The following is a 27,220-nucleotide window of genomic DNA, read 5'->3' as shown; positions in this document are numbered from 1 at the left end:
TCAAATCAAAGCAAATCAATGAACGCTACACAAGAAGCTACAATCCAAAGTTTATGATCTACCCATCTTCTAACGTCTATCGTCCAGCAGTCGAAGTCGAAGTAGAAGTCGAGGTAGAAGCAAAAGAATGCCCCAATGATGATGACGTTGATCAGCGGAGCGTCTCCGCTCTCCGGGTTGGGTCTTGATTGTTGGGGGGCTGTCGGTTACCGCTAGAAATATCATAAATTAACGATTAAGCTCAGATTTGTTTTACGGTTACGGAACGGACCGTGGCAGGGGGAATCTCCATCCCATCCCATTCCATCCCCTCCCGCCTCTCTATGCCACGGTTTGATTTTTGTTAGAACTGTGAGACCGAAGTGTAATTAACACATTGTTAAATAGATTTCTGTTTTCTGTTCCACCTCGGAGTCAGAGTCTTTGGTTTTTGGCAACAATCGAAAGATGAGATGAAAGCATAATTGTTACATTGCCAAACAAAAGAATTGGGCTGCGCGTCGCTAATTTGCATACAAATAATGATACTAGGAGAAAAGTAAGCCGAGAAAAGAAAGAACTTTCGCTGCCTGTTTAATTTACACGCTTTCTTCTTCAAAGCCCAAAAAACAACAACAACAACAACAAAAGACACCCAAGAACTGCAGAAGAGAATCAGCATTAGAAAAGCAGGCTAAACACTTGGTACCGAATACCGAAGCCGATGTTTCGATTTGTATGGATAGAAATGGAAATAGAATCGTTATAGAGGTCGAAGAGCCGTTATGGACAGGTCGTAGCGTCCAAGATCTGTCTCGCATCGCATCGCATGAGTTGCAAATACCTCTCCAGTGTCTTTCTCTCTCGGCCTCTTTGGATGATGCAACCAGCATGGGGAGTACGAATATACGACTTTTTCACGCTCTCAACTCATCTAATTAGTGGACGGAGCCCGGAGGCTTCTCTTGGCATGAGCCAAAGCCACTCCCCGAACGCCAGGCCAGGCCAGACCGCCACTCATAATAATTAATTATAGCCTTCTGCCTTTGCCTGCTGCCACTGTCTCTCCATACGATGCAGGAAGAAATCAACTCAAATTTAACTGCAGCCTCATACTGCAGTGGGGTGGGTGCCTCTGGGATGCGATGGTAGGAAAAGGAAGCCATCCATCTAATGAGGTTATAAAATATGACTAAAGAAGAGATAGATGCTGATGCAGATGCAGATGCAGATACAGATACAGAACCTCTGCAGAAATAAGAACGAGAACCCAGAGGGATACTTCAAATCGATTTCTGGATATCTGGGCACGCTCTCTTGCTGCCAACTGACATCCATTGCTCCGAGAGATATTCTTTATGAAGTATGCCTCGATTCTGGCGTTGTTGGACTGTGTCTCGAAACTTAAAGAGCACCTTCTTCAGCAAATTGCCTCAAATTACAGCCAGAATATTTCACTTAACCTAAACATTCTTAATCAGAATCGTTTAGTCAGTTAGTTAGCTACGAGAGACCCCTTTCTTGAGTCACTTTATTGTGATTTCCCCCCGCAATTCGAACACTTTCAAACGGAACCAAACTTTCGTTCCTGCCACACAAACTTGGACTCTGGTGCCTCGTGCCCCGTGCCCCGTGTCCCGTGCCCATGCCCCGTGCCTCGTCGTTCCAGCAATGACACCCGACAATTTCACAAGTCATAGAGCATATAATCATAGACTTGTAACAGAAAACAACACAAAACAAAAAAAAAAAGAAATAGTGAATTGCAGTTAATGTAATTTTTCAAGAAATCATAATGAAAAGAGAAAAGAAGCGAAAGGCGGGAGGCGGTGCAAAATCAAAGACAAAGACAAACAGGGGAAAAACCCTCCTCCTACAGGCCTGCGTGGAAAACGAGTGTGAAATGTTGTCCAACAGACAGACAGGCAGACATGCAGACTGATATTGGCAGCTGCCACCAGATTTTCTATATATACTCGAAGATACTATAGAATACACAGATGAAGGAGGAAGCAGGAGGATGAAGGAGGCGTGACTTGTTGGTCAGCAATTGTTGCCGCCGTTTGATTGACATGGAAAAGTGCACTTATCGCGAGGTTCCTCTGTACTTGTTCTGTGTGTGTGTGTGGTGTCTGTGTGGGCTGTAGATCAAAAAAGCAACAAAAGATGGCAGGGAAATGAAGCAGACCGCCATGCAACAGCATGCAACATATGGAGTCAAGTGGAGACTTCTGTGTCTCTCCTCTCTCTCTCTCTCTAATTGAAAGTTGATGAATGGCAGTCAAAAGTGGTAGAAAGAGGTTTCAGAAATACTCATGAAACCTTTAAAAAGAAAAAAAATCAAAAAAACATCTATGAAAAAACAGACCTTCCAAATAGGAAGATCCTTAAGTTCTTTTAGCATTAAGTTCTTACATTTTCAATTAAGATCTGCATTTGCAAGTCACCAAAAATGCAGAGAAATGTCTTATCGCATTGAACGTTAAACATGTAGAATATACCATTCAAGTAATTCCATCAAATATGACAACTTCGAGTACTTTCCAATACAAAAACTCCTCCATCTTTCAAGCACTTCATCTGCACCTCATATCACCCCCGACCGCACCTCAGAGATACAACATACATACATCATCGTGTGCCCCGTGTCTCTCAAAGAAGAAGCTGAAAACATGATTCATTACATAAGAAAAAGCACAGAGAGGGAGGCGAAGGGGGTATTCGAGTATGGGTTAAATATTTACCGCTTTGTTTTATCAATTGCTTGTTAACACAGACACAATGGCCCCTTGATTGAAGCTGACCGTTAGAGCTGTTGTTGGACGTTAGGAGACGTTCGACACCGCCCAAAGTTATGCTAATTTTGGGAAAAGGCCAAGAAAAACCACTAGGCGAACGATGATGATGATGATTCCAGGGAAAACTGGTAGCAAAGCGGAAACTGCCATCGAATGCAAATGAAAGCAATGAAGCAGAAAGCTTCCACACCGAGAGATACGGAGAGAGAGAGAAAGGGTATTCACATGTATAGAGAGTGATATAAAGAGGGGTATTCAAAGAGTAGGGGTATCCGAGTAGGGGTATATGATTAGGGAAAATCGAACAATGCCTCTTCCAGCGCCATCCAAGAGACACGGAGGAGAAGAAAGCGGAGATGCCGCCAATCTTCAGTGGCAGAGGTCTTTCTAACTGGCTTTCTAACTGGGGTTTTTTTTTCGTTTTTGTATTTTGGGAAAGGGTTCCCATTGCCCGCCCCCCGTTCACCCAATGTCCGTGTCTTTCTCCATTTCTGCGATGATTTATTAAAACTTTTACTAGCAATTAAACGCCGCTTCGGGAGGCGGAGCGCGGCGGGGAGGGGTACCCACTCACCCACTAATAACTGTAATTTATTTACCTGCGAAGAGCGAAAATAATATATCTTTTTGATAGAGAAGAGAACCCCAGAAATGCCAAAATGAAAAGTGAAATCCGGTAAAGGGTCGGCTCGGCATCCGCCAAAAACAAAGGCGAAAACAAAGCCCATAAAAACCCGACACAAAAGAGGTTCGAAAAAAGAGAGCAAAAGCAAAAGCAAAAGTAGAAATAGAAACAGAAACGGAGGAGCAGAGGAACAGAAGAGCAGAACAGCGGCAGCAGAGGGGAAGGAAGCCCCATTTCAATTAGCCCAAGAACCAAAAATAGATAGAACTTCTCTTTGGCATCAGATGAGGCATCAGAGGAGGAGGTACCTATGTACATATATATGGCATCTGGTAGATGCTAGATGCTAGATGCTAGACGGTAGATGCTAGATGGTATCTGGTAGATGGTCAGCGACTGCCCACTGTGCCCATTCCATAATTTATCGAACGATGGGCAATTTATGGCAATGACGCGGCCAACAAGAATACCCGTCCCGTACTCGTACTGGTGCCCGTACACTTAGCCTGAATTGGCCATTTGGCCAAGGCATTTATCTCGCCGCATGCTATTCAATTACAGAAGGAGAGACAACTTCAAGATCTCTGCTGCCGAGATCTGCTGATCATCATCATCGGCAAATGAGGCAGGAAGATGGCCACAGAAACTGATGAAGGAATCGGTAGGAATTAAAAGATGGATACATGATGAAGAAAGTTCGAAAATTCAAGGATTTTGTGGTGCCACAAACTGTTAAACTCAAAACAGGAAAATATCAACAGAACATCGGAAAAAGATCTGTGGAAGAACAGCAGAAAATCAACAAAAGATCCTCAGAAGACCAGTAAAATATCAACAGAAGAACAGCTCATGAGCAAAGATCAAACTAATGGAAGTGGAAATAATAGGGCCTACAGACCATTGAGCACCTATGGGTCGATCATTCTCACGGAAGTTCACTTCATCGATTAATCGTTTGTCTATGGAATAGAGATTTCTCAAGAGAAATGATTTCAAGAAGTTCAAGATCATTCTTAGAGAAAATCCATTGATCTTGAAGATAGAGATCATCGAAGCGGCATGCCCAGATCTTTTAGAAATAATTAAATCTCAAATATTGTAACTATAGAGAAACGCAAGAGAATTCTATATCTTTTGTAGATAAACCCGAAGACACATAATTGAGACAGATCATGCACCTACGGATATTCCAAAAAAGATCTCCAGAAAAACCCTCTCAAAGTTCAGATCATGCGCTTGCGTTGGATCGATCGTTTTGTCTGTCTGTCTGTAGATCGTGCAGCTACAAGACATTGATATACTAATGAGAAGTGCTCTGCTGTCTGCTATCTGCCATCCAAAGGGCACTTTCCATTGAACGTTTTAGGCCAGAGCAAAAAGATGGAAAGAGAGAGAGAGAGAGTGAGAGTGTAAATAATCATTAGTCCGACTGCCAAAAACAAACTACATCAAGTTCAAGCTAAACAAACCTGACACCTCGTCGAGTCAAATGTGTAGGACCCGGTCTCTGTCTCTGTCTCTGTCCCTGTCCTGTCTCCCTGCCTGCCCCATGGCCCCTTGCAGCCATCTCCCACAACGACGACGACTACATAGACGACTCACGACCAAATTAAGATCTCACAGCATTTGGCAAACTAATTGCGAATGTCTCTACTACACAACTGGAGCTGGAGTTGGAGTTGGAGCTGGAGCTGGCGCTGGCGCTGGCGGCTGGGTACTGGAGGAGCCCCTCTCCATTGCGGCGGAACAACTGCAGCTATTTGCATTACAGAGACCCAAACGACCTATGAGATACTTGCAACATCTTTCATTCTTCATTCGTGTCTTTGGGGGCCCCCGCAAAAGACTCCAAACTCCCCATCGAAACTGTATCTATATCTGCGGCTCTTTGTCTTTCGGTGTGTGTTTTTTTTTTCGGCTTCGACTTCGACTTGCAGTTGAAGTTGAAGTTCGACTGAGGATCTGTGGCTCTGTGGCAGGGGCTCTATCTATGGCTATGGCTTTGGCTTTGGCTTTGGCTTTGGCTTTCTTCTCTCTCTTTCTCGGGTTACTTTCTGCTGCTTTGGCTTTCTAGGTCGTGTAATTGTACGTACTCGTAGATCCACAGAGCCAGGCAGAAACCAATTGCATTTAAATCACATTTTTCTTTTTGTTTTTTTTTGTTGTTGTTGCCATTTTGATGGCTAATTCAATTGGTGCATTGCCTGCTGGTTGCTGCCTGCTTGCTGCAACATCAAATTGATAAATAATTTATAAGAGTTGATGGATCCATATCCATATCCACATGCATCCAATGAGCTTGGCATTCGAGCATTTATGGCGTACAAACTTAATACCCAAAATGCACTTTTCCAAAAACAAATTAAAATAATAAACCCAGGCCAGAAAACTCAATTTGTAGCTGCTGGTTTTTTGCTCTCATTTCGGTGCTGGATGATCTGATTAAAGATGGATTTATTAATGGCAGATGGGTATGTGGTTCATGAAAACCGAATACAAGCCACTCTGGAAGTTCTTCTTTAGAAAGATTCCTCTTTTTCCTTCGAAGAATAGGAGGATTTTCCATTTTCATGAGACATAAACTGTCTCTAGCCTGTGGGCTTGAAGCCCACCCCCCATCCACCGCGCCATTTGTTAACAATTTTATAACATAGCTCTGGCCATAAAGCAGAAGGAAGTCAGGAAATTATGCACCCCGCCCAGGTCTAGGTCCAGGTCCAGGTCCCAGGTCCCTGTTCCCCGCCCAGGTCTAAATCCAGGCCGGTACGAATAGTTGAAGAAGGTATAACTTTTGCGCATTTCAAGTCGGGAGGACAAGAAATTACAATTTATAAGCAAAATAAAAAACAAAAACTGAAAAACGGAAAAAACTGTTGGAGAAAAAAAAAAAAGCATAAATAAATGCAGAACAGCGCAGAGCAAAACAGAACAGAAGTTGCAGCAGCTTTTGTTGGTTGTTCCTGGTTCCTGGTTTCAAACAAAAAAATTAGCAATTTAAATGCCCTACAAAATGCCACCCAGTGGCAGGCACAGGCACCACACATCTGTGGCATGGGGCAGTCAACCCAACATGTGGGGATGTGGGTATGTGGGGGCCACATTGGTGTCAATGGTGGTTCTGGTTTTAGCAGACGGAATGGAATGGAATGGAGCGGATGGCTGGTGGTGGTTGGCCCGCCCCCAGAGCACTTTCTTTTGGATTAGATATAAATTTTATGACTCTAACGCCTCTACTCGCCGAATGCCGTATGCCGAAAGTGGAGTAAAAGTTGTTGATCCACTAAGGAAAAACATAAAGCAAAGCATCTGCTGCATCGAAAGACGAAAAAAGAGTTGTAAACGGCTCCAGCATTGAAGCATTTGCCATTCAAAATACTCACTCGAACAATTTTCAGCATTATATTCGAATTTCGAATCGTTGATTGCATTCACCTGTCGTGAGCGAGTATCTGTGTCTGGTCTCAGGTCTAAGCTCTCTGGACTCTGGACTCTCGAGTGACGGATGGAGTGAGGAGTCGCTCTTCTCTGTCTGTGGACTGTGTGTGTGTGGGTTGCATGTTGCATGTTCAAGTAGGAAAGTCTTCTCTCTATCCCTCTCTCTCTCTCTCTCTCTCTCGCTCTTGAGTAGAGCTTCGATCGATAGGCATCTTTCCCTGTCTTTAATTGCAGCGACCTTCGGGTCAAAGTTGCCTCTCGACCGCAAATCGAGTTTTGATTTCTGTTGAATTTATGGCTCATCGCCAAATTACTTGATTATTTTCTTCTTTTTGTTTAGTTTTTTTTGTTTGCTCGTGGCAGCTTTATTTTCTTTAGAAAGTGCAATTAATTTATAGATCTTTGGATGGCTCTGCGATGAAGATTAAGATGGATGGAAGTGGGCCATTCAGAAATTCAGGAATTGAAATCATGTTTGTAGAGTTTGTCTGCTTGAAAAGCAGGGGGATAAACAGTAGATATATGTAGAATAAGTGGAAGAAACCTGAGGTTAGCCAGAAGATATCTGCAGGATACAGATACAGTATACAGCTAAGAAATGATTAACAGAAGGCTCCAGAGATATCAAAGAAGTAAGCAGAACAACCAGTAACAAGAATCACAAGATATCTAAGATATAACCCCATGATATCTAGCAGAATGAACACAAGATACATATGTATCTATGGAATGTTACAATTGCATGTGAAATGTAATGATTTATCATATATAGTATGTTAAATGAAAGAATATTAGCATATATGTATGTATACCTATAAAAGAATCGAAAATCAGAACAAATTTCAATGAAAAGTTAAAGAGCATATGCATATCTTATCATTAAGAAGTAGTTATATATCACAGATCTCTTTCCAGAGATACCCAAAAGAACAGAAAACTATAGCTTATGGATAACCAGCAGATATATCCAGATATCTAAGGGATAACAATACAATATCACTTATAAGACCCTAGAAAAGAGTAATCAGAAGATTCCTTAATAAACATCAATATAGTAGGCAGAAATTATCACAGATCCACAGAGACCAAAACACAGATCTACAAAAGCCGAATATGTCTCTCGTCAATCGAAGTACGTATTGTATTCTCTTCAGCTTTTTAATCGAATCTAGCCATCAATCAAAAACATCATCACTTTCAATCAGAGCCTAACAGATAACCTTCATCCATTCAAAGCAAAGACCAACGACAGACTTTTTCCAGCCACAAATTCAATCAAACTCATTTTCATTTTCTTTTCTTTTGTGCTCGAATCATGGCGATAGAGGATTGAAATGGAAATGGGAATGGGAAATGCTTTTGACGCCATCAACTCCACTTACAGACAGACCAGATCGGTGGTCGGTGGTCGGTGGTTGGGAGGTGGGGGTTGGGGGGTCAGCCTTCGACTGGGACTTGCATCTTTTGTAGGCCATCCAGTGCGCTGCAGCACTTCTGTTGCACGTTGCACTCCTCCACTGACACACTGACATTTGATTGCAGCTGCCGCTGCCGCTGCTGCTGACAACTTGACACAATTTTTAATAAGAGACGACGATGGCAATGGCGACAGCAAGCCGACCGACCAAAGTGTCAATTTCCCTGGCAATGGAAAAGCCATGACTCGAATCAGAGACATCGGAGCATATCGATGGTTAAGACTCATTTTGGGGGCAGACAGACAGACAGACAGACGGACGATCAACTGCAGGCATTTTGAATTTGAAAGGCCTTTGCTGTCGGATATTACAAGTGCTTTATGGATAAACATTTGAATGGCATACTACAGTTGCAGTTGCAAAAAAGATACTTTGCCCCTGCAGCAACTCGCCCCCACACCGCAGATACAATTGTGGCCTGGCCTGGTCTGTGTGGTTTGCCTGGTCATTTGTCAGATATCCATAGAAATAGAAATAGAAGAAGCAAACACTTGTGGGTTGTGGATTGCGGATTGTGGATTGTGGGTCTTTCGGTTGCATGCAAAACTTGTAGATACTTCTGTCCCAGAAAGAGAAACAGAAGTTCACACAGAAGGAGAAGGTGGAAGGTGGATGGGTGGTGGATGGCCGGCAGCTCAATTATGTGCGAAGATTCCATCGAAATCATTAAAATAACAAATTGGGCACGAGAAAAAAACATGGACACAAAAGCCACAAAACTCCTTTTTGGCCACAAACAAAATTGAGTTGAAGTTGCAGTGGCAGTGGCAGTTGCAGCCAGTCTCGGATGAAGAATGGAATGGAGTGTAAAAGGAGGAGGTGGAGGTGGAGGAGGAGTAGGAGGTGGCTTGGACTAAGTGGCATGGAAAACCGCAAAAAGCAAAATGGTGCAAAAAGGGTACAAAACACAGACGGGGACATGCTTCAATTATGGACAGAAACAGAGAGAGATAGAGATAGAGAGGGAGGGAGAGGGAGAGAGGGCGGAGCAGCAGCAAAGAAGGATTGGAATGCAGCGAAATACTGAGAGACCAGAGAAATAGATAGAGAGAGAGAGCGCTTTGCTTTCTATCCCCATCCCCATCCCCAACCCAAACCCAAACCATCCCTATCATCATGAAGTCATCGAAGTTTATCGTCATCATCATCATCATCTGTCCATTGGCCACAGCAGAGGCCGCAGAAACAGGCAGAAACGGCTGAAAAAGCTGGTAAAAAAAAAGCAAGAGTTTCTTTATGGGCTAAAAGCGTGTACAGGGGGCGTGGCATACGAAATGGAAATTTATGCCACAAGATACGAGTCGAGTACAACTTTTAGCCACAATATATGTGTCATTTGTGGCACAGCCTCCGTCTCAGGCCTGAGTCTGAGTCTAAGTCTCAGTCCCAAAGATAGATGCTGCTGCTCCCTCCGACAAGCACTAATTGAGTTCAAAGATCGCACATGGAAAAGTGGAAAATTCCGGGGAACTTTGCTCAGGTTTTTATTAATCATCTTCGAGAGAGAGGGAGAGGGAGAGGGGAGGAGGAGGATGGCAGTGACTGGGTCTGGGCTGTTGGTTCCCATGCACCCATAACACGACCGCATCTTCAATCAACGTCAAAACAGAGAAATACTCGCTCAAAAGAGCAGAGGAGTCCTGGCTGGCTGGCTGGCTGCCTTGCTGCCTGGGACCCCAGAAGGCCGCGAAAATTAATGAGCAAATCTCTCGCCCTAGACATTTTTTACATAGGAGTGCGACGGACGACCGGACCAACGGACGGCTATATCGAGTTTGACTCCTCGCTTGCCCGCTCCGCATATATGGGGAGGCATTCAGGCAGGCGACAGGCATGTTGTGGCATGGGGCAGGCGCAACAAAGTAGTCCGTTGTAGTAGTCCAGGATGCATCCCAAAGCATCCCAAAATGGTTGGCGGGCATTGGACATATGGATGATGGCACTGCAATTGATTGTGACAGGTTTATGCGCAACGAATTGTCGTGAAATCAGAAGGGGAGCAGGGGAGCAGATGCTGCAATTTGGAGTGGGAATGGAATCTGGAGAAGATTAAAGGATAGACATTCTTCAAATACACAAACGGAAGATTGAATGCAGATTCATTCGATATTAGTGCGAAATCATTTAAAGAAAACATTCCATAAGGCTAAAATATCCATTGATCCAGCCATTAAATATCCAATATATTAGGTAAAAGCTGAAATTTTAGCCTACTGGTTATATGAAAGAAATTTAAGTCCCTGAAAGACACGATTTTGTAATCAAAAAGTGGCACAAAATCATAAAAGCTAGCACTTAAGAAGCTATTAATGATGCAATGGAAAGGTTTAGAATTTAAGTGCAACCCTCGTGAACCCATGAAAATTACTGAGCGGCAACAGAAGAGTTTAGTTTCCCCATAAAAGCAATACACGATATACGCCAACGCATAAACCTCAATTTCATGCGAAACCCTCTCTCCCAGAGCATCAGTGGCATCGCATCCTCTAACAACAGCAGAATCTCTGGGACTGAGACTGGGTACTGGGTACTGGATACTGGGGACTGGGGACTGATGTTAGCCTGGCCCACAGAGCAGCCAGAGAGCAGCCAGCAGTTGTTGGGTAATTTGATAGGCGACAACTAGCCAAGCAACGGACTTGTGGTGGAAAGCTGGGCCTGCAAGCAGGAAAAAAGTATCGCAGCCAACCGTGTGCGTATCTTTTACAGCGCAACAAGCAAGTGCAACTAATAAATTAATGTGCCTGGCAGGCAAACCAGAGGACAGAAGATACAGGAGAGTGGAGAGTGGAGTGGAGAGGAGTGGAGTGTACTGGTGGACTGATGGTGGTGGCAACAACTACTCATAGCTGAGGCTGAGGCTGTCACCTGGGCAGCAAAATGAAAGCTACAAGCGGGTACAAGCGGACTGCTGGAGCTGCGACTGCGGATCATAGCGTGCTAAATTTGCCATCCAGTTGGCATGTCAATGAGAGATACAAGCCCCTCCACACCACACCACGAACCACCGACGAACACTTGGGGAAGTATCTCAGAGGTAGTCTCTCTCTCTCTGTCTCCCCTTCTGTCTGTGGAATGCACTGCGTTTGCATACAAGATGAGCAGCGGTATTCAGATTCAGATTCAGTCTTCAGTCTGCAGCAAAGAGTGTGAAGATCGAGAGACTAAAGGAGGTGGAGGATGAGGAGGAGGAGGAGGAGGAGAAGGAGAAGGTGGAGGCTGCTGCTGACCTGCATAACGGTGCCGCAACGAACCGACGACCACAGAATGAGAATAAGACTCCATCTCCAGCTCCAGCTCCAGCTCCACTCCGATCCGCTCGATCTGCCTCTCTTTATCATTATCTATAATAACAGAGAAGAGAGAAGAGACCCAGCCAGACCGAGACCGAGACCAACAGAACAGATGACCGCAACGGAGAGTCGAATGGAGATCCGAATGGAGAGTGAAGAGTGGAGAGTGGAGTGTCCGCGGAGCGGGATGCCGCATTGAGCTTTCATAATGCTGTCCATTTTGATTATCATTCACTTAATTATGATTGATAGCTGTAAATGCTGAGCCATGAGCAGCCATGTATCTAATAGATACATTCTAGCCAATGGAGGGGATTGCCTTTACTGTTAACCGAACATGAACGTATCTACTTATCAATCAATCTATCTATCTATCCATCTTTCTCTTCTTTCACTGTATCTTTATCTGCATCTGTATCCATGAAATGTAAATCCGCAAGTATCTGCAACTGCGGCAATTGTCGCAAGTGCCGACTGCGGATGCGGCTACGGATGCGGATGATCCTCTTTCCATCTCTGATGGACACCTTTTTTTGCGCCCCTCGTTCAATAGTTATGCCTCTGGCAATTAGCTGCACACACAGCAAAAAGATACCAAGATACAAACATAAATAGATAGATAGATAGATAGATGATTGGTTGGTTGGTTTGTCAAGTGGAATGGGTATAGGGATTGGTATTTGCTTTATATTTTGCCGACTTGCTGTTTTTTTCTGCCTCAGCCAAAGACGACACATTAATGATGGACTCCCCTCCGATGTGGCAGCCACACATTTATAAGAAAAGGAGGCAGATCCATAAAGAAGTTCCTTTGGCATCCGATAATGCTTTAGAACAATTTTTAAAAAAAACTCTCCGTGTAGGGAAAGTAAAGAAGTTACTTGGGAATCCAAGGAAATTCTTGCAGAAGAGCAGATTCATCGAAGGAAAGTGAAGATTCATTGATAGATACTCGTAGAACTTACCTTACTCTTCTTGGGTATTTCGAATCATATTATACACAAATCTGTCCAGATACAGGGAATATCCAGGGTTTCAATGCAGTTTTCATTCACGATTTTCTGGGAAAGGGAAACTGTCGGACAAGCAACTGTTTCTAAGCAAAATAGTTCCCCTTCGGAGTAAGACTACTTTGAAACCCATTGAAATGCCGATCAAAGCTTGTGCAACATGCGGCAACATCCAACTAATATAGACATTAGCCTGCCCTTTGCATCGGCTCTCCCGTTTATCAAAGAATCACTGCAGCAGCCACATGCTGCCCTTTTCCAAGCGGAAGCTTATAATTAACACAGAAAAAATACAGACAGAAAGACGGAAAAACAGAGGGACAGACAGACAGATGGACAGATGGACAGGGGGAAAACCAGTGCACAGAAAGGCAGAGAAAAATGTAAAATGTAAAGTGGAAAATGGAAAATGCAAAGCGCGTAATGTCGGCATCTTTATCTCTCACCGCTTTTTCTCGCTGCTGCCACTGCTGCCGCTGCTGCTGCTCCAAAGGAAAAGCCATGCGAAAGAAAAGATTGTCAGAGATGCAAAACAAAAGCCGAAATGTAACCGCAGGGCCCGCTCTGGCAGGAGGAGGTCGGGGAGGAGGCGACTTTGGCGGTGAATGAGATGTGCAATGTGCGCTACTTTGATAAAAACATAGGAAAATGGCAAGGAAAAGTACAAAGAAAACTGCGAAAGAAAGTCCAATAAAGAAAGTGTTTGGCCCCAAGGCCCCAAAAAGCAGCCCCAGAGACAGAGCAGAGGGGCAGCAGCGGCAGAGAACTGCATATTATATTAGAGACAAAAGACATCTCCATCTCTTCTCCGCTCCGCTCCGCTCTTCCCTGCTCCTCACTGCAGTAATTAGGCTGCCGATGGAATTATTTGCAGTCTCTTTTTTTTATTTAATTTGAAGTACCTCTAGAGAACCCCAATGCCCCAGTCCCCCTGGAAAGTTAATGGCTTGTTTAAATGTTAATTGTAACCATCTCTCGGGGCTCGGGGCTCGGGCTCCCCTTCAAAAGCAAATCACAGCAAACCATTCAAATTCAAATTAAAGTGAGAAGAATTTACTCTTTTTGCCATATTGTTGAAATGTTTAGGCCATTATTTTGACACAACCAAATACTAATTTCGCTTTCTTTGCATTTCTTTCTTCTTTCTTTCTTTCTTTGCAGGTAAGCTACCGCTTCTCAATCACACAATGACCACAACCTGGGCCCCCCCTCGACATTTTGCGGTACGTGAGTGGCAGCCACAAAGAAGGGGCCTAAATCTTTTTGGAGGAAAGAAAAGCCCCAGAGGCAGTGCTTCGACCATAGTTTATTATGCGTGTATTAGCGGTAAAAGGCCACAAACCAACAGAAACGAAACCCAAACATTTTGACCGTTTTTGGTTGGAGGTAAATGACCAGAACGCACAGACCGGACTGAGGAACGGAATCCGCAGCCCAAGACCCAGAACCTATCTCTTCGGGTTATGGATTCCATGCCCATGCTGTTTGCACCTTTATTTCTGTCCGTATTTGTTCAAAGGTTGGGGGGCTATTTGTCTTACATGTTAAGGGCGAAAGAACATGGAAGAAAGTGATGACCAATCAGTGTTTTCGGTTATGGAAAGTGATTTTTGTTTAAGAAAATTAACATGGTGATGAACAGGTGCCTGAGAGGGAGAGAGCTCTGAAAGGGAATGAGCTATTGCAAGGCTTTTGGGATAAGCATAGAACTATTCAACTTGAAGCTTAAGATCTCATCAAGGGCTCAATGGTTTGAGTGAAAAACTTGTCTTTGAAGCCAACTCAAGCTTGGTCTAAATAGGATTTAGATATCTAGTATTTCTTTGGAGTACTTTTCAAGTTAAGCCACTGAAAATTCTCTTCTGGCAAGTGAAATATTTCATTAAAAGTTTCCACATATCCAACGGTCCCAAGGCAAGCCCCTTTCCGCTATTCAAAAAAATACATGTTCCAAGCATCCGCTCCGAAAAGAGACCCAGAGATCCCCAACACCACTCCACACTCTAGAAGGCTAATGTCCGACTTCCCTTTGGTATCATGACCGAATCGTTACCGTAATGGCAGCCACATTAACTTTGTCCCACAAAGTGTCCCAAAAAGCGAGAGAAGCCCAGAAAAAAAAAACGACAAAACAGAGTACAGAGTACAAGTAAATGTAAGTCATAAACGTACATTAAAAACCATATCATATCTGGCATTTAAACTCATTAAGGGTTCAACAAACCTTAACCAACGACCAGCGACCATAGAGCGAAAGAACTACTGTTAAGGAGAAGAGACCCCAGAGACCCGAGAGACACCGAACACCGAACACCGGACCTCTGTCCGAGAAGAGCACAGGGCTCCCTAGTTGCAGAAAACTAGAACAATAAACTCGGCCAACAGCAGTAAACAAAAAAGAGTACTACTCGTAAATAGAGAGAGAGAGGAGAGAGGAGAGGGCAATAAAAATATTATTATTACGGCATTCTGGGCATTACGGAAGCATAGGAATCGTGTAATTCTCGTACAGATCTTATGAAGAATGAGGGAGGGGGAGGGAGGAAGGGGCTTATGACCAGACATATTCCAACAGAATCCTACAGCTGGAATAATGGCATTAGAAACAAATTAGAACAAATTAACGTCTGGCAGAACGTTGACACATTAAACGGATTCTGATTCCACATCCAATTCCGTTTCTGTTTCTGATTCTGATTCGACAATGACGACGATGACGTTGGCTCTGACAGTGTGACAATTATGATCACGTCTTTGGTCATTATTCCGGAATTGGTTATGGAATGTGGCAGCTGCTGCTGTTGCTGATGCTGTTGCTGTTGCTGCATTGGATTATTCAATATGCCTTTTTGCACAGCCAAATCATGTAATTGCCTTAAATGCGGCTGCTGCTGTTGCAATCTCTAGGGGTATCTTCATCTTCATCTTCAATCTACCATCTTCCATCTTATGTGCCGCAGCTCCACTTTTGTTTGCTGTTTGACAAGTTATGCGCACGGCAGTAGCAAAAAATTGTAACACCGCCGAAGATGGATATCAGTTACGCATGCGCGGAGAGTAGGGGAGATTCCACTTTGGGATGGCCTGAATGTCTAAGCCGAGTCCCAAGATTTCGCTACAGAGATGGTGGCACGTTAAAGAAAGAAATGAGAGAAGGTCCTCCACGATATACTAAGCAAGGGTTGCATGTGTGGTTTCATTTGCTTACAGGAAACATAGCAAAGGATTATCCCAAGAAATAGTTAGAAGAAACCCATCTGCAGATATTATAGCATGGAGATCCCTGAATCTCTAAACTTTCCAACTTTTGTGGGATATTTTTCTTCATTTGAATCTTCATTCTCCTAGCCTTCCAAAAGAATCAATAGATGATGGTCTGTGCCACACTTCTCTCTACCCGAACCATATCGAGTGGGTTCCACCATCGTTCGTTCCTTTTCCTGAAAACCAATCTTGGCTTTCATGAAGCCATAAACTGAACTCTAACCTACAGAGAGCGCGATTTATACGCAGAACCACATCCGTTAGAGCCCCTCACTTTACGAGTATGGTATGCCTTCCCTTTGCATTCCCCACCTTTGGCGCTTGGCTTGTTATAAAAATATCGACAATCAAGTTTGACGATTTATTGAACATTTTAATTACAACCCGCGGACATGAAGCACTCCAGAGTTTTGAGAGAGTGTTGAGATCTTCACAGGAGAGTAGTGGCTGGGGGCTACACAAAAAAACAACACACACACACAATCCACAGAAGAGAAACAGTAGAGAATCAGAGGAGGAAGTGGATTTGGATGTGGAAGTGGAAGAGCCACAGCTGGAGGTATTCGACACTTGACTGTGGAATGACTTTTACTGGGAGAAGCAGCATCCATTGGTGGCTGGATGCTGGATGCTGGATGCCATGTTACGGTACGATGATAATGATGATGATGATCGCCGTGATCATGATTACTTGAACCTCAAAAGGGGGAAAAAGCGTTGGGCAAACAAATAAATAATGGTAAATAAATAAACAAACAAACAAGCGACTGACTTTGCGTGGATTTGCATGAGAAACTTCAGTTAACAACCGAAAAAAAAAGCCCAGCAACAAACACAGCTCCGAACATTCAACACAAGTGCCAACCAGAGTGGCAGTTAGGCGCCGAGGGACCGAAGCTATTGATACCCTAGAAGACTGATCGGTTTCCATGAAACGATTGAAACTATAGATATCCCATAAGCAATCAGATAGCACTCACTGTGAGCTTCTGCTGCTATTTTTACGATTAAATAGCAGAAAGGTATAGATATGATATACGAATAGCAAGTCCCGTCCCAGTCCCAGCTGATTATATTTGCGTAAATCGAAAAAATGCTTCAAGTCTGTGGAAAATTATGCAAATATGAGACTAATCGGAAATTTCTAATAGACTCAAAGGTTCCCTTGATCTCCAGCTGTTGCCAACATACCTTCAAAAGCAAAGCATCCTCCGTCTGCGAAAAGAGTGGGTACACACAAGCAATCCCCCACAAGTGCGGCTCAAGTGAAATGTGTGTGTGCGAGAGAGTGTAAGATTTTCGGTAGCTTGTCGTGTCGTTGGATGTGAAAAAAAAAACAAAAAAAACACGATAGAAAAAGGTCCGAAAAAGTAGAAGTAGAAATAGTAGAAAACCCCGGATACTCGCAGAGATACAAAGATACAAATATACATCCGTGAGTAGACAAACTACTTGAAACTTCACGCTTTATAGATAACAATGAAAACCAAAGGCCGAACCAACAACGAAAGTACTTGAAAAGCGATTTCATTTTCACTTTGAGCATAAAATTAAATAACAAGCAAACAAATAAACAGGGCCTTGGCCAGGGAGGGGGGAGGGTGGAAACCGGGGGGGAAGTAAAACTTAAATAATGGCAACTAATTTTCTGTTCTTTCTCGCTTCTCGCTTTAAATAGGGGGAGGGGGTGGGGGCTGCTGCCTCCGTGGAGGCTCGACAGAGAGTCATTCAAATACTTTCACATAATTAAATCAAATTTCGAAATGAAAATGAAATGAAAATTATTTATTAATTGCAAAGGTGGGGGACCAGGGGGGGGAGCCTTAACTATGCAAATTTCCACAGAGCGAGAGAGAGAAAGAGAGAGAGTCTCTCTATCGGTTGAGAGCCTGAGAAGTAGCTAAAAAGCGGTGAAATTTTATGTTACGTTTTTTTTTGTGCAGCTTCAGCTTGTGCTGGAAGCTCTCTTCAAGCTGATTTGAATAACAAGTGGCGGGGTTTTCGCATCTGCAAGATATATAGATACAATATACAAGCTGCCGCTGCCACAGCCTGCCTGTCAGTTACATGCGTTTAACTTTTGCTGCTGGCTGGCTGGCTGCCTGGCTGCTGTCTCTCATTAAAAGTAAATTTCGAGCTGCCGGCATAAATCAAGCCTCCAAATGGCGACTGAGTTACAAGAGAGGATATATGTATACAGCATATAGTGGTAGTGGTGGTAGTAGCCGGTCTAGTAGTAGTGATACTTGAGGCTGCTGCTGCCTCGCCGACTTGAAATCCGAGAAGTGTTTCTGCTGACTGCAGGACTCTTGTTAGAGGCCAAAAAAACACACACAAACTGAAAAGTCAAGTGGCTTAGAGATTGAACGGGGAAGAAGATAGATTAATGCTTAGGGACTGGGAGGAGCTAATTCGGGAGGATACTCGCAGAATGAATGGGTTAGAAGGAGGGTAAGAGTGTTGCAGCTAATTCATTATCCAGTGAAAGATACTTTGCGAGTTCCCATTCCCGTTCCCGTTCCTTTTTTGGTGGCATTCGAATATTTCCGCTACGGATACAACTCAAAATTCTGCATTAATCCATCTTAATTATGGAGCCCTTGTTCGGGCAGCCCCAAATGCAAAACCAATCCACCCAACGCCTCTGTCATTCAATCTTGAATTTCCCGCAAAATACCAAACATTTTCCGAATTTCCCCCATGAATGGCAGCTAATCAAGTGTCGGGCTAATCGAGTGCAGGGGGGGGCACTGCAACAAGTCAATAAGGCTGCAACATTGGCAAACAAATCACGCATACGCCATGGTACAAAGTTTCAGGCACTTTCCGGCAGCTGCCACTGTTTGCTGCATGTTTCTGCTATTTGTTGTGCAGTTTTGTGTTTTGTTGTTGTTCGGGGGTAAATACAAATACAAACACAAAAACACAAACACAAACAAATTTTCAGCGTCATTTCCATAGGCGAAAAGCTATGAAAAATTAGCATTGAAGAAGGAGAAGAAAAAGCCTTGCAGCTCCACTAAAATGGAAAAACTTTAAGCAAAAAGAGTGGGACGGAGGACAGAGAGGAAAGAGGAAACAGCATTCTGGGCAAAAGGAAAATCAACGGAAATGTCACTTTCTTTTCAATCAAAACGCAATTCATGGCACTCCAAAAACCGAAACCAGCAAAAAACTACAGCGGGAAAAACTACAAAACTACAAAAAAAAAAAGAAGAAAATAAACGAAACAACAACACGGAAAACAGAAAACAACTTGAGACCGTGAAAGGTCGCGGCGATGGGATTCCAAAGAGAGACCCGACTCTCGATCCCCGACTCTGACTTTGACTTCATCTCCAGCTCCGACTTCACCTCCGAGTCTCCGTCTCTCAGAGTCCCATAGTTGGAGTCCAACTGCAACTCCAAAAGTGACTTTAAATTGCAGGAAGCTCGCAGCAGGGAACACGATTTTCAAGTGGCACTTGGGTGGCCAGGGAAGAGGGGGGAGGGGTTACCGGTTACGGGGGGATCTTCTCTCTTGCTAACTGCCACCGACTGAACTTTAACCTGTGTGAACAGCCACACAGCAACAGCTACAGCGGACTGGAAAGCGGACAACAGAAAAACGCTTTAATTCGCGATTCGTGGAAAATTCTTTGCAGCCCCCAGCCCTCAGGCTCAGGGCCCTAGATAAGGGGTTACCCTTCCTCGATCCGGCGATCCCCTATCCAAGAGAATATACCCTGTATAGAGGATAGGTATTATGATTATAGAGAAAGCATTTCCGACCTTCGAAACGATATTCTCGATAGACACAATCGTATGCCTCAGAAATGTTGATGCATGCACAGATGCATAACAGTTCTCCCAGGGTATCCTTGGGTTCGTTTCTCCAAAGGCTGAAGCCTCTCTGTTTCGTTTGCTTTGGCCCCTGTCCAACGAACATGGTAAATATTTAAAAATCTACTTAACCAAAGTGAAAGAGACAGGCAACAATGAGAGTGGGGTTTCCCTGACTGCCTGCCACAAGGGGAGAGTAAAGCCGGGAGGGCGGGGGGCAAGTGGCGGCGACAGTTTGGACATTTGGGCAGAAGCGACAACCAGCTGACGCCAAATAGGGTACCTCTCCTCCGAGGAAAGGGGGGGGCGAGCATAGAGACGGAGATGGTGAAAAATTCAATAATAATGGTTGAGGGTCAGTGTAAATCACTCTCAAAAAGGAGCTGCCACAACAATGGGTATGGGAGGGGAGCGGAGAGGGGAGAAAAAGTGGGATACAGTGGGAGGTGGAAGTTGGACCTACCTGACAGTAGGTGGCTATGGCTGTGGCCATGGCTTTGGCTGTGGCTGCCTGGCAAATGACTGACATGGGAAGTACCCGCTGCCATGCTCCCTCTGTCATTCCCCCTTTTTTTCCCCTGGTGGATCATGTGCCCTGTAATTTGCACTAAACCAAAGATGCTTTCAGTTCAATTATGTGCTAAGTAGGGGAAAGGAATCCTATCGTATTGTTAGCGGTTCTCCAGGGGAAAGGACTGTGTAATGGATGTACAAGTGGGTGAGAAAATGGGAGAGGGTAACGGTGAAGGAGAGAGTACAATAGATTGATGGATGGTGAATCATCCAACAGCAGAACAGCAGAATGGGGAGTTAAGTAGAGCGAGAGTACAGGCGTTCCATCGAAAGGGCAAAGGGTAAATGGATCTTCACGGATTTACCAAAAGAAGGAATTTAAAAAGGGTTAATCACTCGCCCATTGCCATATAGAACTTTTTACATTTCAAACAAATGTTTGCATATAGAATGTACGACTGTAAAGCATTCCATCTCCTAAAGATATAATATAACATAAAAGATAATCTATTCTCTGCAAAGATCTATTCTCTCTTGAAGATCTATTCTCTGTGAGGATCTATTCTCTCCTGAAGATCTATGTTCTCCCGAAGATCTACTTTCTGTGAGGATCTATTCTCTCCTATCTTTAGGAGTTCTCTCCTGAAGATCTAGTCTCTGTGAGAATCTATTCTCTCCTGAAGGTCTATGTTCTCCTGAGGATCTATTCTCTGTGAGGATCAATTCTCTGTGAGGATCTATTCTCTCCTGAAGATCTATTCTCTCCTGAGGATGTACCCTCCCCTGAAGATCTACTCTCTCCTGAAGATATATTCTCTCCTAAAGATCTGTTCTCTCCTGAAGACCTATTCTCTGTAAAGATGTACTCTCGCCTGAAGATATTCTCTCTGTATTCTCTCTGAAGATCTACTCTCTGTGTAAATCTATTCACTGTGAAATTCTTTTCGTAATCAGTTTCCTCAATCAGTTCTCAAGTGCTTGAACCACTTCCATTCCATTTAACCAAGTCATCTCCATCTTCCATAGATTCACGAGTGCTTACTCTGATCATTCATTATAATTGCGTTGGTTTATCTGCCATTTCCCCTCCCATAAATTCACTCTTGGCTCTAATAATTGCGTTAATCAGTCTTTAACTTGCTTTCTCTCTCTTTTTTCTTATTCTGAACTAATAAAATCATTAAGATACCTTTCATTCAGACCCCTTTCAAGATTCTCCTCGTTTTCCAAGAATCTTTACGCATTGATACACAATAAACGTATCATATCAGGCCTTTGTTTTCCTCTTGATTATTACAATGATAATGATGATGAATTACTAAAATAATTAAACAGATAATGAAAGAGAGGTGCCTCCGATTGTGACATAAATATATGTACATATCTCCCTACTGAAAGGTTCTCTTCGAAAGCAAAAACAAAGCTAAAAATGTAACTAAAAAACTTTTTAATAGCCAAACAAAAGGAACTGGGGGGATCCATCAGAAGTTTCTAAATGAAAAACAACTCGGTTAAGGGGGAGGGGGAAGAGTGGGTAAACACACTGGGAAATGCAGGAAGGAAGTGGCTGATGGGGCAGGGCAGGGCAGGGCAGGGCCATGGCATGCCATGGAAATTACCACAGCTCTCTCCCCCTCCCCATCATTCTGACAAAGTAAAAGTGCGTTTGGCAGTTACCCAGGGTTACGACTAGCAGAACAGAACTCGACACACACATACACTGGATGGATGGTTGGATGGATGGATGGATAGTTGGAATAGTCCCCTTCGTGTTGCATCAATTTCTTAATAACTTGGGTGCCCCTCCCCATTCCTCCTTCCGATGTGGCATCAACGTCTCATATTGTGGTGGAGCGGAAAAGGCGCGTTGCAGCAACGGCAACAGCAACTCATCTCTCAAGTGCAGAGTCAAGCAATTTTGTGTGGCATTATGTGAGGGTCTCGTTTGCCATTAACCTGCTTTGGCCAAGGCTCCACTCGACTCCTCCACTCCCATCCGATGACTACTTTGAATGCATAGAAGCAGAAGCCCCCTCTTTTCTTATTAAAAAAAAAAGAAAAGAAAAGAAAAAGGAGACTACTCCCAAGAGGAGAGCTTCAATTTCGCACTTCATCTATGCCACGGACAAACAGCAAGAGACGTTACTCGCATGCCACTTGGTTGCAACTTTAATTGCTGGCCAAATACAAGACGATGAAACCCTTTTGGCCACATCAATCAACATCAACATCAATCACATCTAAATCTCTCCCTCTCTCTCATTCATTCGCTTCCATTCATTTGCAGAAAACGGCGACAGCGAAACCAACAAAATATCATTATTATCCGCACAATCAGCACATCTATCTGCTGCCCGAGTGCGCCATCCAGCAGGTCTGCAACGCCGTCTACGTGAGGCTCAACTACACCCAGCCCCTGTGCGCCTGTCCATCAAGGTGAGTCGTCTCACTAGAGAAAGGATTAGATTAGGGTTCGCCCACTTGTCACTCGGCAAGTTCTAATTAATCGCAGGATGAGAGCAGAATCTAATCTAATCCGGTGTGTTCCCTGCTCCCTGTTCCCTTTACTTGCAGATATCGTGATCCCTGCTCCGCCAGCCTGAATGAAGACGATCAGCATACCACAAAATTGGTTGGTGATAATAAAAAGAAGGTAAGAACATCCACAGACAGAACATCTTTCGCAGTGGGAGGGCACTGGCATCTGAATTACTTGGATAATTGCTGCAGGCTGCGATGTCTGCAGTCTGCAGATCACTGGGAATCCCTGGAAATCCCTGAAAATCACTGGAAATGAGAGAATTGAGATTTAAATAGCTAGATCATTAGATTGGGTTGCAAGTTCACGACTGTAGGAAACAACAGCCGTGCCATCGATGCTCTGACCACAAATAATATTTCATTGCTTTTTAAATGAATCAATAGAAGATGCGATCAGTGGGAGAGAAATTACAGGAGAGTATGCATCGATAGAGGATCCCAGGAGTGGAAGTAAATTATATAGAGAGAGAGAGAGAGCACATCCACTGGGAGGTGGAGATCACAGTCCATTTTGAGAAACAGCACGATCAAGAGAGCGGATGAATATCTGTGGAATTGAAGATCATTTGTTAAGGGAAAACTTGAACCTGGAAAATCAATTGGAGAAGAAGAAAGCCAACAATTCATGGAATTGAGAACCATTCGATAGATCAGTGGCCTCGAAAATAGGGAAATCAATTGCACATCTCACAGAAGCGAGCTGCGTATTCATTCAAAAGCTTGAGGATCATTTAATAGATCAGTAGTTCAGGGGAAAAACCCAAATTAATGGCAGCAAAAGATCAGTGGGAACCCGCGAAACTATCATCCGAATGAAGATTGAGGATCATTTGGTGGATCACTCCTGATCATCCATCCATCCACTGATCACTCATCAAATTGATTCCTGCGTCTGCGGTTACGACTCTCACTTCTCTGCTGTGGCACGATCGGTTGGTCGGCTGGTCGGTTGGTTGCTTGGTTGGTTGGTTGGTTGGGCCAGGGTCACTGGGAGCTCACCTTGTGGCTTGTTCGTTTGCGGCTTACAATATTATTTGGCCAATAAGGCCCCCCGCTTCTGCTGCTGCAGCCCGTGATTGGGCCACCTTTATTGCCTGGCCATGATCTAGTCTCATCTTTGGCCTCCGCCAGCAGTGGAGGCGACTCCACTGTGCATCCACTGTGGATCGCTGCTGTATGTACGTTTAATTAAGTTATAAATGCCCTCGAACGCCGCTCTCCTGCTCTACTGCTCTCCCTCTAGTCGACTGACAGAGGAGAAATGTTCAAATAAATTAAATAATAAAAAGCATTTTTAATAGTTTAATGGTCAAGTAGTTGTTGAGTGCTCCACCATTGAGCACAGGTGTCTCCACTGTCCGCAGAGAGTGCACTTTTCAGGAGCAGTGCAAGAGGTAGGTGCCTCTCAGAGTCTCTCTCGGAGGCAGTAGGAGCGGGCGTGTGGGCAGTGCCAGACATTGTCATAATTACACTTCACTTTACCGTTAAATGCAACACTTGCCGTGTTTCTGTGTGGTGGTGTTTTGCCGGAACTGTACAGCAAATTATGAAAATGCGTTTAGCTGGAAAACAAGAGCAGAGGAAAAACTGGAACAGCAGCAGCAGTAGCAGCAGCCAGCAACAGCATTAACCTGAATGCCACATCGAGAGCCAATGAAGCGGAGAGGCATAAAGCGGAAAAGTGGAAAAAACTTTGCCTGAATTGGCTGCTGCTGCCGTTGCTGTTGCTGCCGCATGCAAACGAGCGCCGCAAGAGTCAATCAAATTACTCCACTCTAGCACTCTGGCACTTTGCCACTCTGGCACTCTGGGGCAGGAACCAGTAGCCCCCGCCAGTAGTTGAGGCTGTAAATCAGTTAAAGGACAATCAAGCATCGGCCAATTGAAAGCGGAGCAAAAGCAATTTCTGTCTGGCCAAAAATGTTTCTCCTTTCGACTGGTGGGAGCCATTGGCAGCCCTGGGCCATTGGCTGCTCCTGTTTTGGGTATGTTTTTGGCTCTAAAGCGACAGCTGGAGACAGGCCAGGCAGACAGAGGCAGAGCCAGACGTTTAGCATGTGGGCTTTCAATTTAGAGTCATGATCATGAGATCGGGTTACTTTCTTTGCCGTCCGCCCTGTGGGCCTGTGGGCCTGTGCGCCTTTCAGCCTGTGGGTCCAAAGTGAATGTCTAATCGTCGCAGCTATTAGTAGACACCGTCTAGACAGAAGATACGCCCCGAAATTAGCATCCCCCCCACTCACTCTCTGATCTCTCTCTGGGATTTTTCCTCCTTTTGCATGATTAGGCCATCACGCTGGCCAAGACCTGTGAGGCTACCACGGAGATGCGAGAGTGCCGCTCGCCCAAGGACTGGTCCCTGCTGGCACTCCAAAACACCAGGACTGGCAAATCCCACTACCTGGTCATCTGTCGCTGTCCCGATCACTTCAAAATGGGTAAATATATCGCACATGAACATATCATAAGACATCTCCTAATACCCAATACTCGTTGCCCTTCCGTCAGAGGGACCCATGGCCCATGATCAGCCCACATATGCGAGTGTTCCCGGCATCCGAGTCTTTGGCATGATGTGCGTCAAGCCCGGCTACTCGATCCGCAAGCCCAGCAGCCAGCCGCCGAAGCGCTACCAGCTGCAGAAGCCCTTCTATCGTCCCTCTGTGGGCGGCTCCAGTTCCATCGGAGGCCAGAAGGACAGCTACGGCAGACCCATCTACGGCAGTGGCAGCTCTGGCTCCTCCAGCAGCGGCGGATCGCCCATCAGCTCCAACTACCAGCCGCAGGACCAGCAGTCCTTCCAGAACGGTGGCCCCAGCAGCTCCTACCAGTATCTGAATCGTCCCGAGAGCACCCACAGCACCCACAGCAGCCACAGCTCTTCCTCGGCCAACTTCCGGCCCGATCAGTTCTCCATCAACAATTTCCCGGGCAGCAACTACGGACGGAACAACGAGCGACGCGGCGACCTGGCGCCCATTGAGGCAATTGGCAGTGGAACGGGCGCTGGCACCGGCACCGAGGAGCAACCAGGCAGCAGTACGCCCGCGAGCGAGGAGGCCAGGACCACACTTCAGGCGCAGGAGCAGCAACAGCAGCTGGAACAGGAGCTGGAGCAGGAATCAGAGCCGGCGGCAGCGTCGCCCGTGACAACACTCCCAGAGCCGGCTCTGGAAGGCAGCACTCGCATCAGGCGCTCGCTGGCGGACACGATGGACCTCGACCTGGAGCCGGAGTTCCCCTGGGACCGTGTCGTGGAGTTCCAGCAGAGCATTGTCTGGGACTAGGATGCACAGCACCGCACCGCACCGCACAACCTAAAATCCTAGTAGATACAATTTCTTATAGCACAGGACACGCTTCTCGTCTCCGCGTTTTCGTGCAAAAAAAAACTACTGTGACTGAAGTGAGAGAAAGATAACGAGAGAGAGAGAGAGAGAGAGGATTAGAGAAGGGGAACGAAACGGAAGGGAAGTAGAGAGACTACGGAATGACAGTTCACGTCACGTAACCGTCTGGCTAAGCGACGTAGCGTAACGTAACGTAACGTAAATTAGTGACTAAGCTTTTTTTATACAAATTTTTTTGGCATTTCAAATGGCATTTCCCTCCCGTTCTAACGCATTCCTGCCACCCCCACACCCACTCCCGCCCTGCCCTTGATGACCTTCTCTAATTTATATTATTTTTTTTTTATATTTATATACAAAAGAACAATTTACGAATTAATTAAACAATTACACGTGTCCGGGTCCGCCCGCGTCGCCCACTAATTTTTTAATTAATTTGTTTTGCATTTAAGCGTAAACAAGGCCTCAACTTTTTATATTTAAATAATTAACGAAACGAGGAAACGCAGTTAAAAGTGAGAGATAGTTAAGGTGCAAAAACTTGAAACTATTCGAAAAAGGCTAAAAAAGGAACAAGAAAAAAGCGAACAAGACAAAACAACAAAAAAAAAACAGAAGAAGAAGAAACCGAAATTATTGAATACTAAATTTAGTTGCTTATTTATGTCTAGATCTAAGCTGCATTTACTAGTAGTTAAATAAATAAAAAAAAACTATTTTAAAAGTATGATCGATCGAGAGAGAGTGCAAATATATGTATGTATGTGCGGAAATTAAGGGAACTCTTGAGGTGCGCAGGTACATGCAAAATATACGCTTTTCCAGCGTTAATAAATATGAAAATCCCTTGGAGTTTTATACAATTTTAATTATGACATTCATTGGAGCTATAGAGATTTACATACAACTTTCCAGCCTTGTAGCTCCTATGCTTTGGAAGATACATACATGCCACTGAACTCCTTTGGAACCACTACTTAAGGCAGTAACCATACAATATTTCAAATTTTTAAAAGACGTGCCTATAAAGCACATCTAAATTTACAGAACATTTTTTATACGTGGTACTCGAAGATTTAGTTCTTCTTTGATCAGCATCAATAGCCGAGTCA

General features: G+C 44.4%; 2 protein-coding genes and 1 long non-coding RNA gene across 6 annotated transcripts in view; 1 reads left to right on the top strand and 2 right to left on the bottom strand.

Moving 5' to 3' along the window:
* dsx-c73A (doublesex cognate 73A) overlaps positions 1-26,861 on the top strand; it is a 31,550-nt gene extending 4,689 nt beyond the window's left edge. Inside the window, exons 2-5 of the mRNA XM_033384446.1 lie at positions 22,505-22,653; positions 22,792-22,870; positions 25,046-25,196; positions 25,267-26,861. Of these exons, the coding sequence (XP_033240337.1) occupies positions 22,505-22,653; positions 22,792-22,870; positions 25,046-25,196; positions 25,267-26,045 (1,158 nt within the window). The 3' untranslated portion in view covers positions 26,046-26,861. The remainder of the gene's footprint in view (positions 1-22,504; positions 22,654-22,791; positions 22,871-25,045; positions 25,197-25,266) is intronic.
* The window catches only part of LOC4812358 (elongation factor-like GTPase 1), a 94,536-nt gene that overhangs the window by 63,084 nt on the left and 4,232 nt on the right, over positions 1-27,220 (bottom strand). The gene's annotated exons all lie outside the window — the stretch shown is intronic.
* Positions 16,230-17,197, bottom strand: LOC26532809 (uncharacterized). Of its 2 annotated transcripts, XR_001453283.2 has the most exons (3): positions 16,863-17,197; positions 16,655-16,798; positions 16,230-16,579 (listed from the first exon to the last, which is right to left on the bottom strand). It is a non-coding gene; the product is annotated as an uncharacterized lncRNA (long non-coding RNA). The 2 variants fall into 2 exon arrangements; XR_001453282.2 differs by having other exon boundaries at positions 16,230-16,798.

Source organism: Drosophila pseudoobscura, chromosome X, assembly GCF_009870125.1.
Source record: "Drosophila pseudoobscura strain MV-25-SWS-2005 chromosome X, UCI_Dpse_MV25, whole genome shotgun sequence".
In the NCBI taxonomy this organism is placed as follows: domain Eukaryota; kingdom Metazoa; phylum Arthropoda; class Insecta; order Diptera; family Drosophilidae; genus Drosophila; species Drosophila pseudoobscura.
The sequence above is the reverse complement of the archived record's forward strand: the minus strand, read 5'-3'. Positions and strand labels throughout refer to the sequence as shown.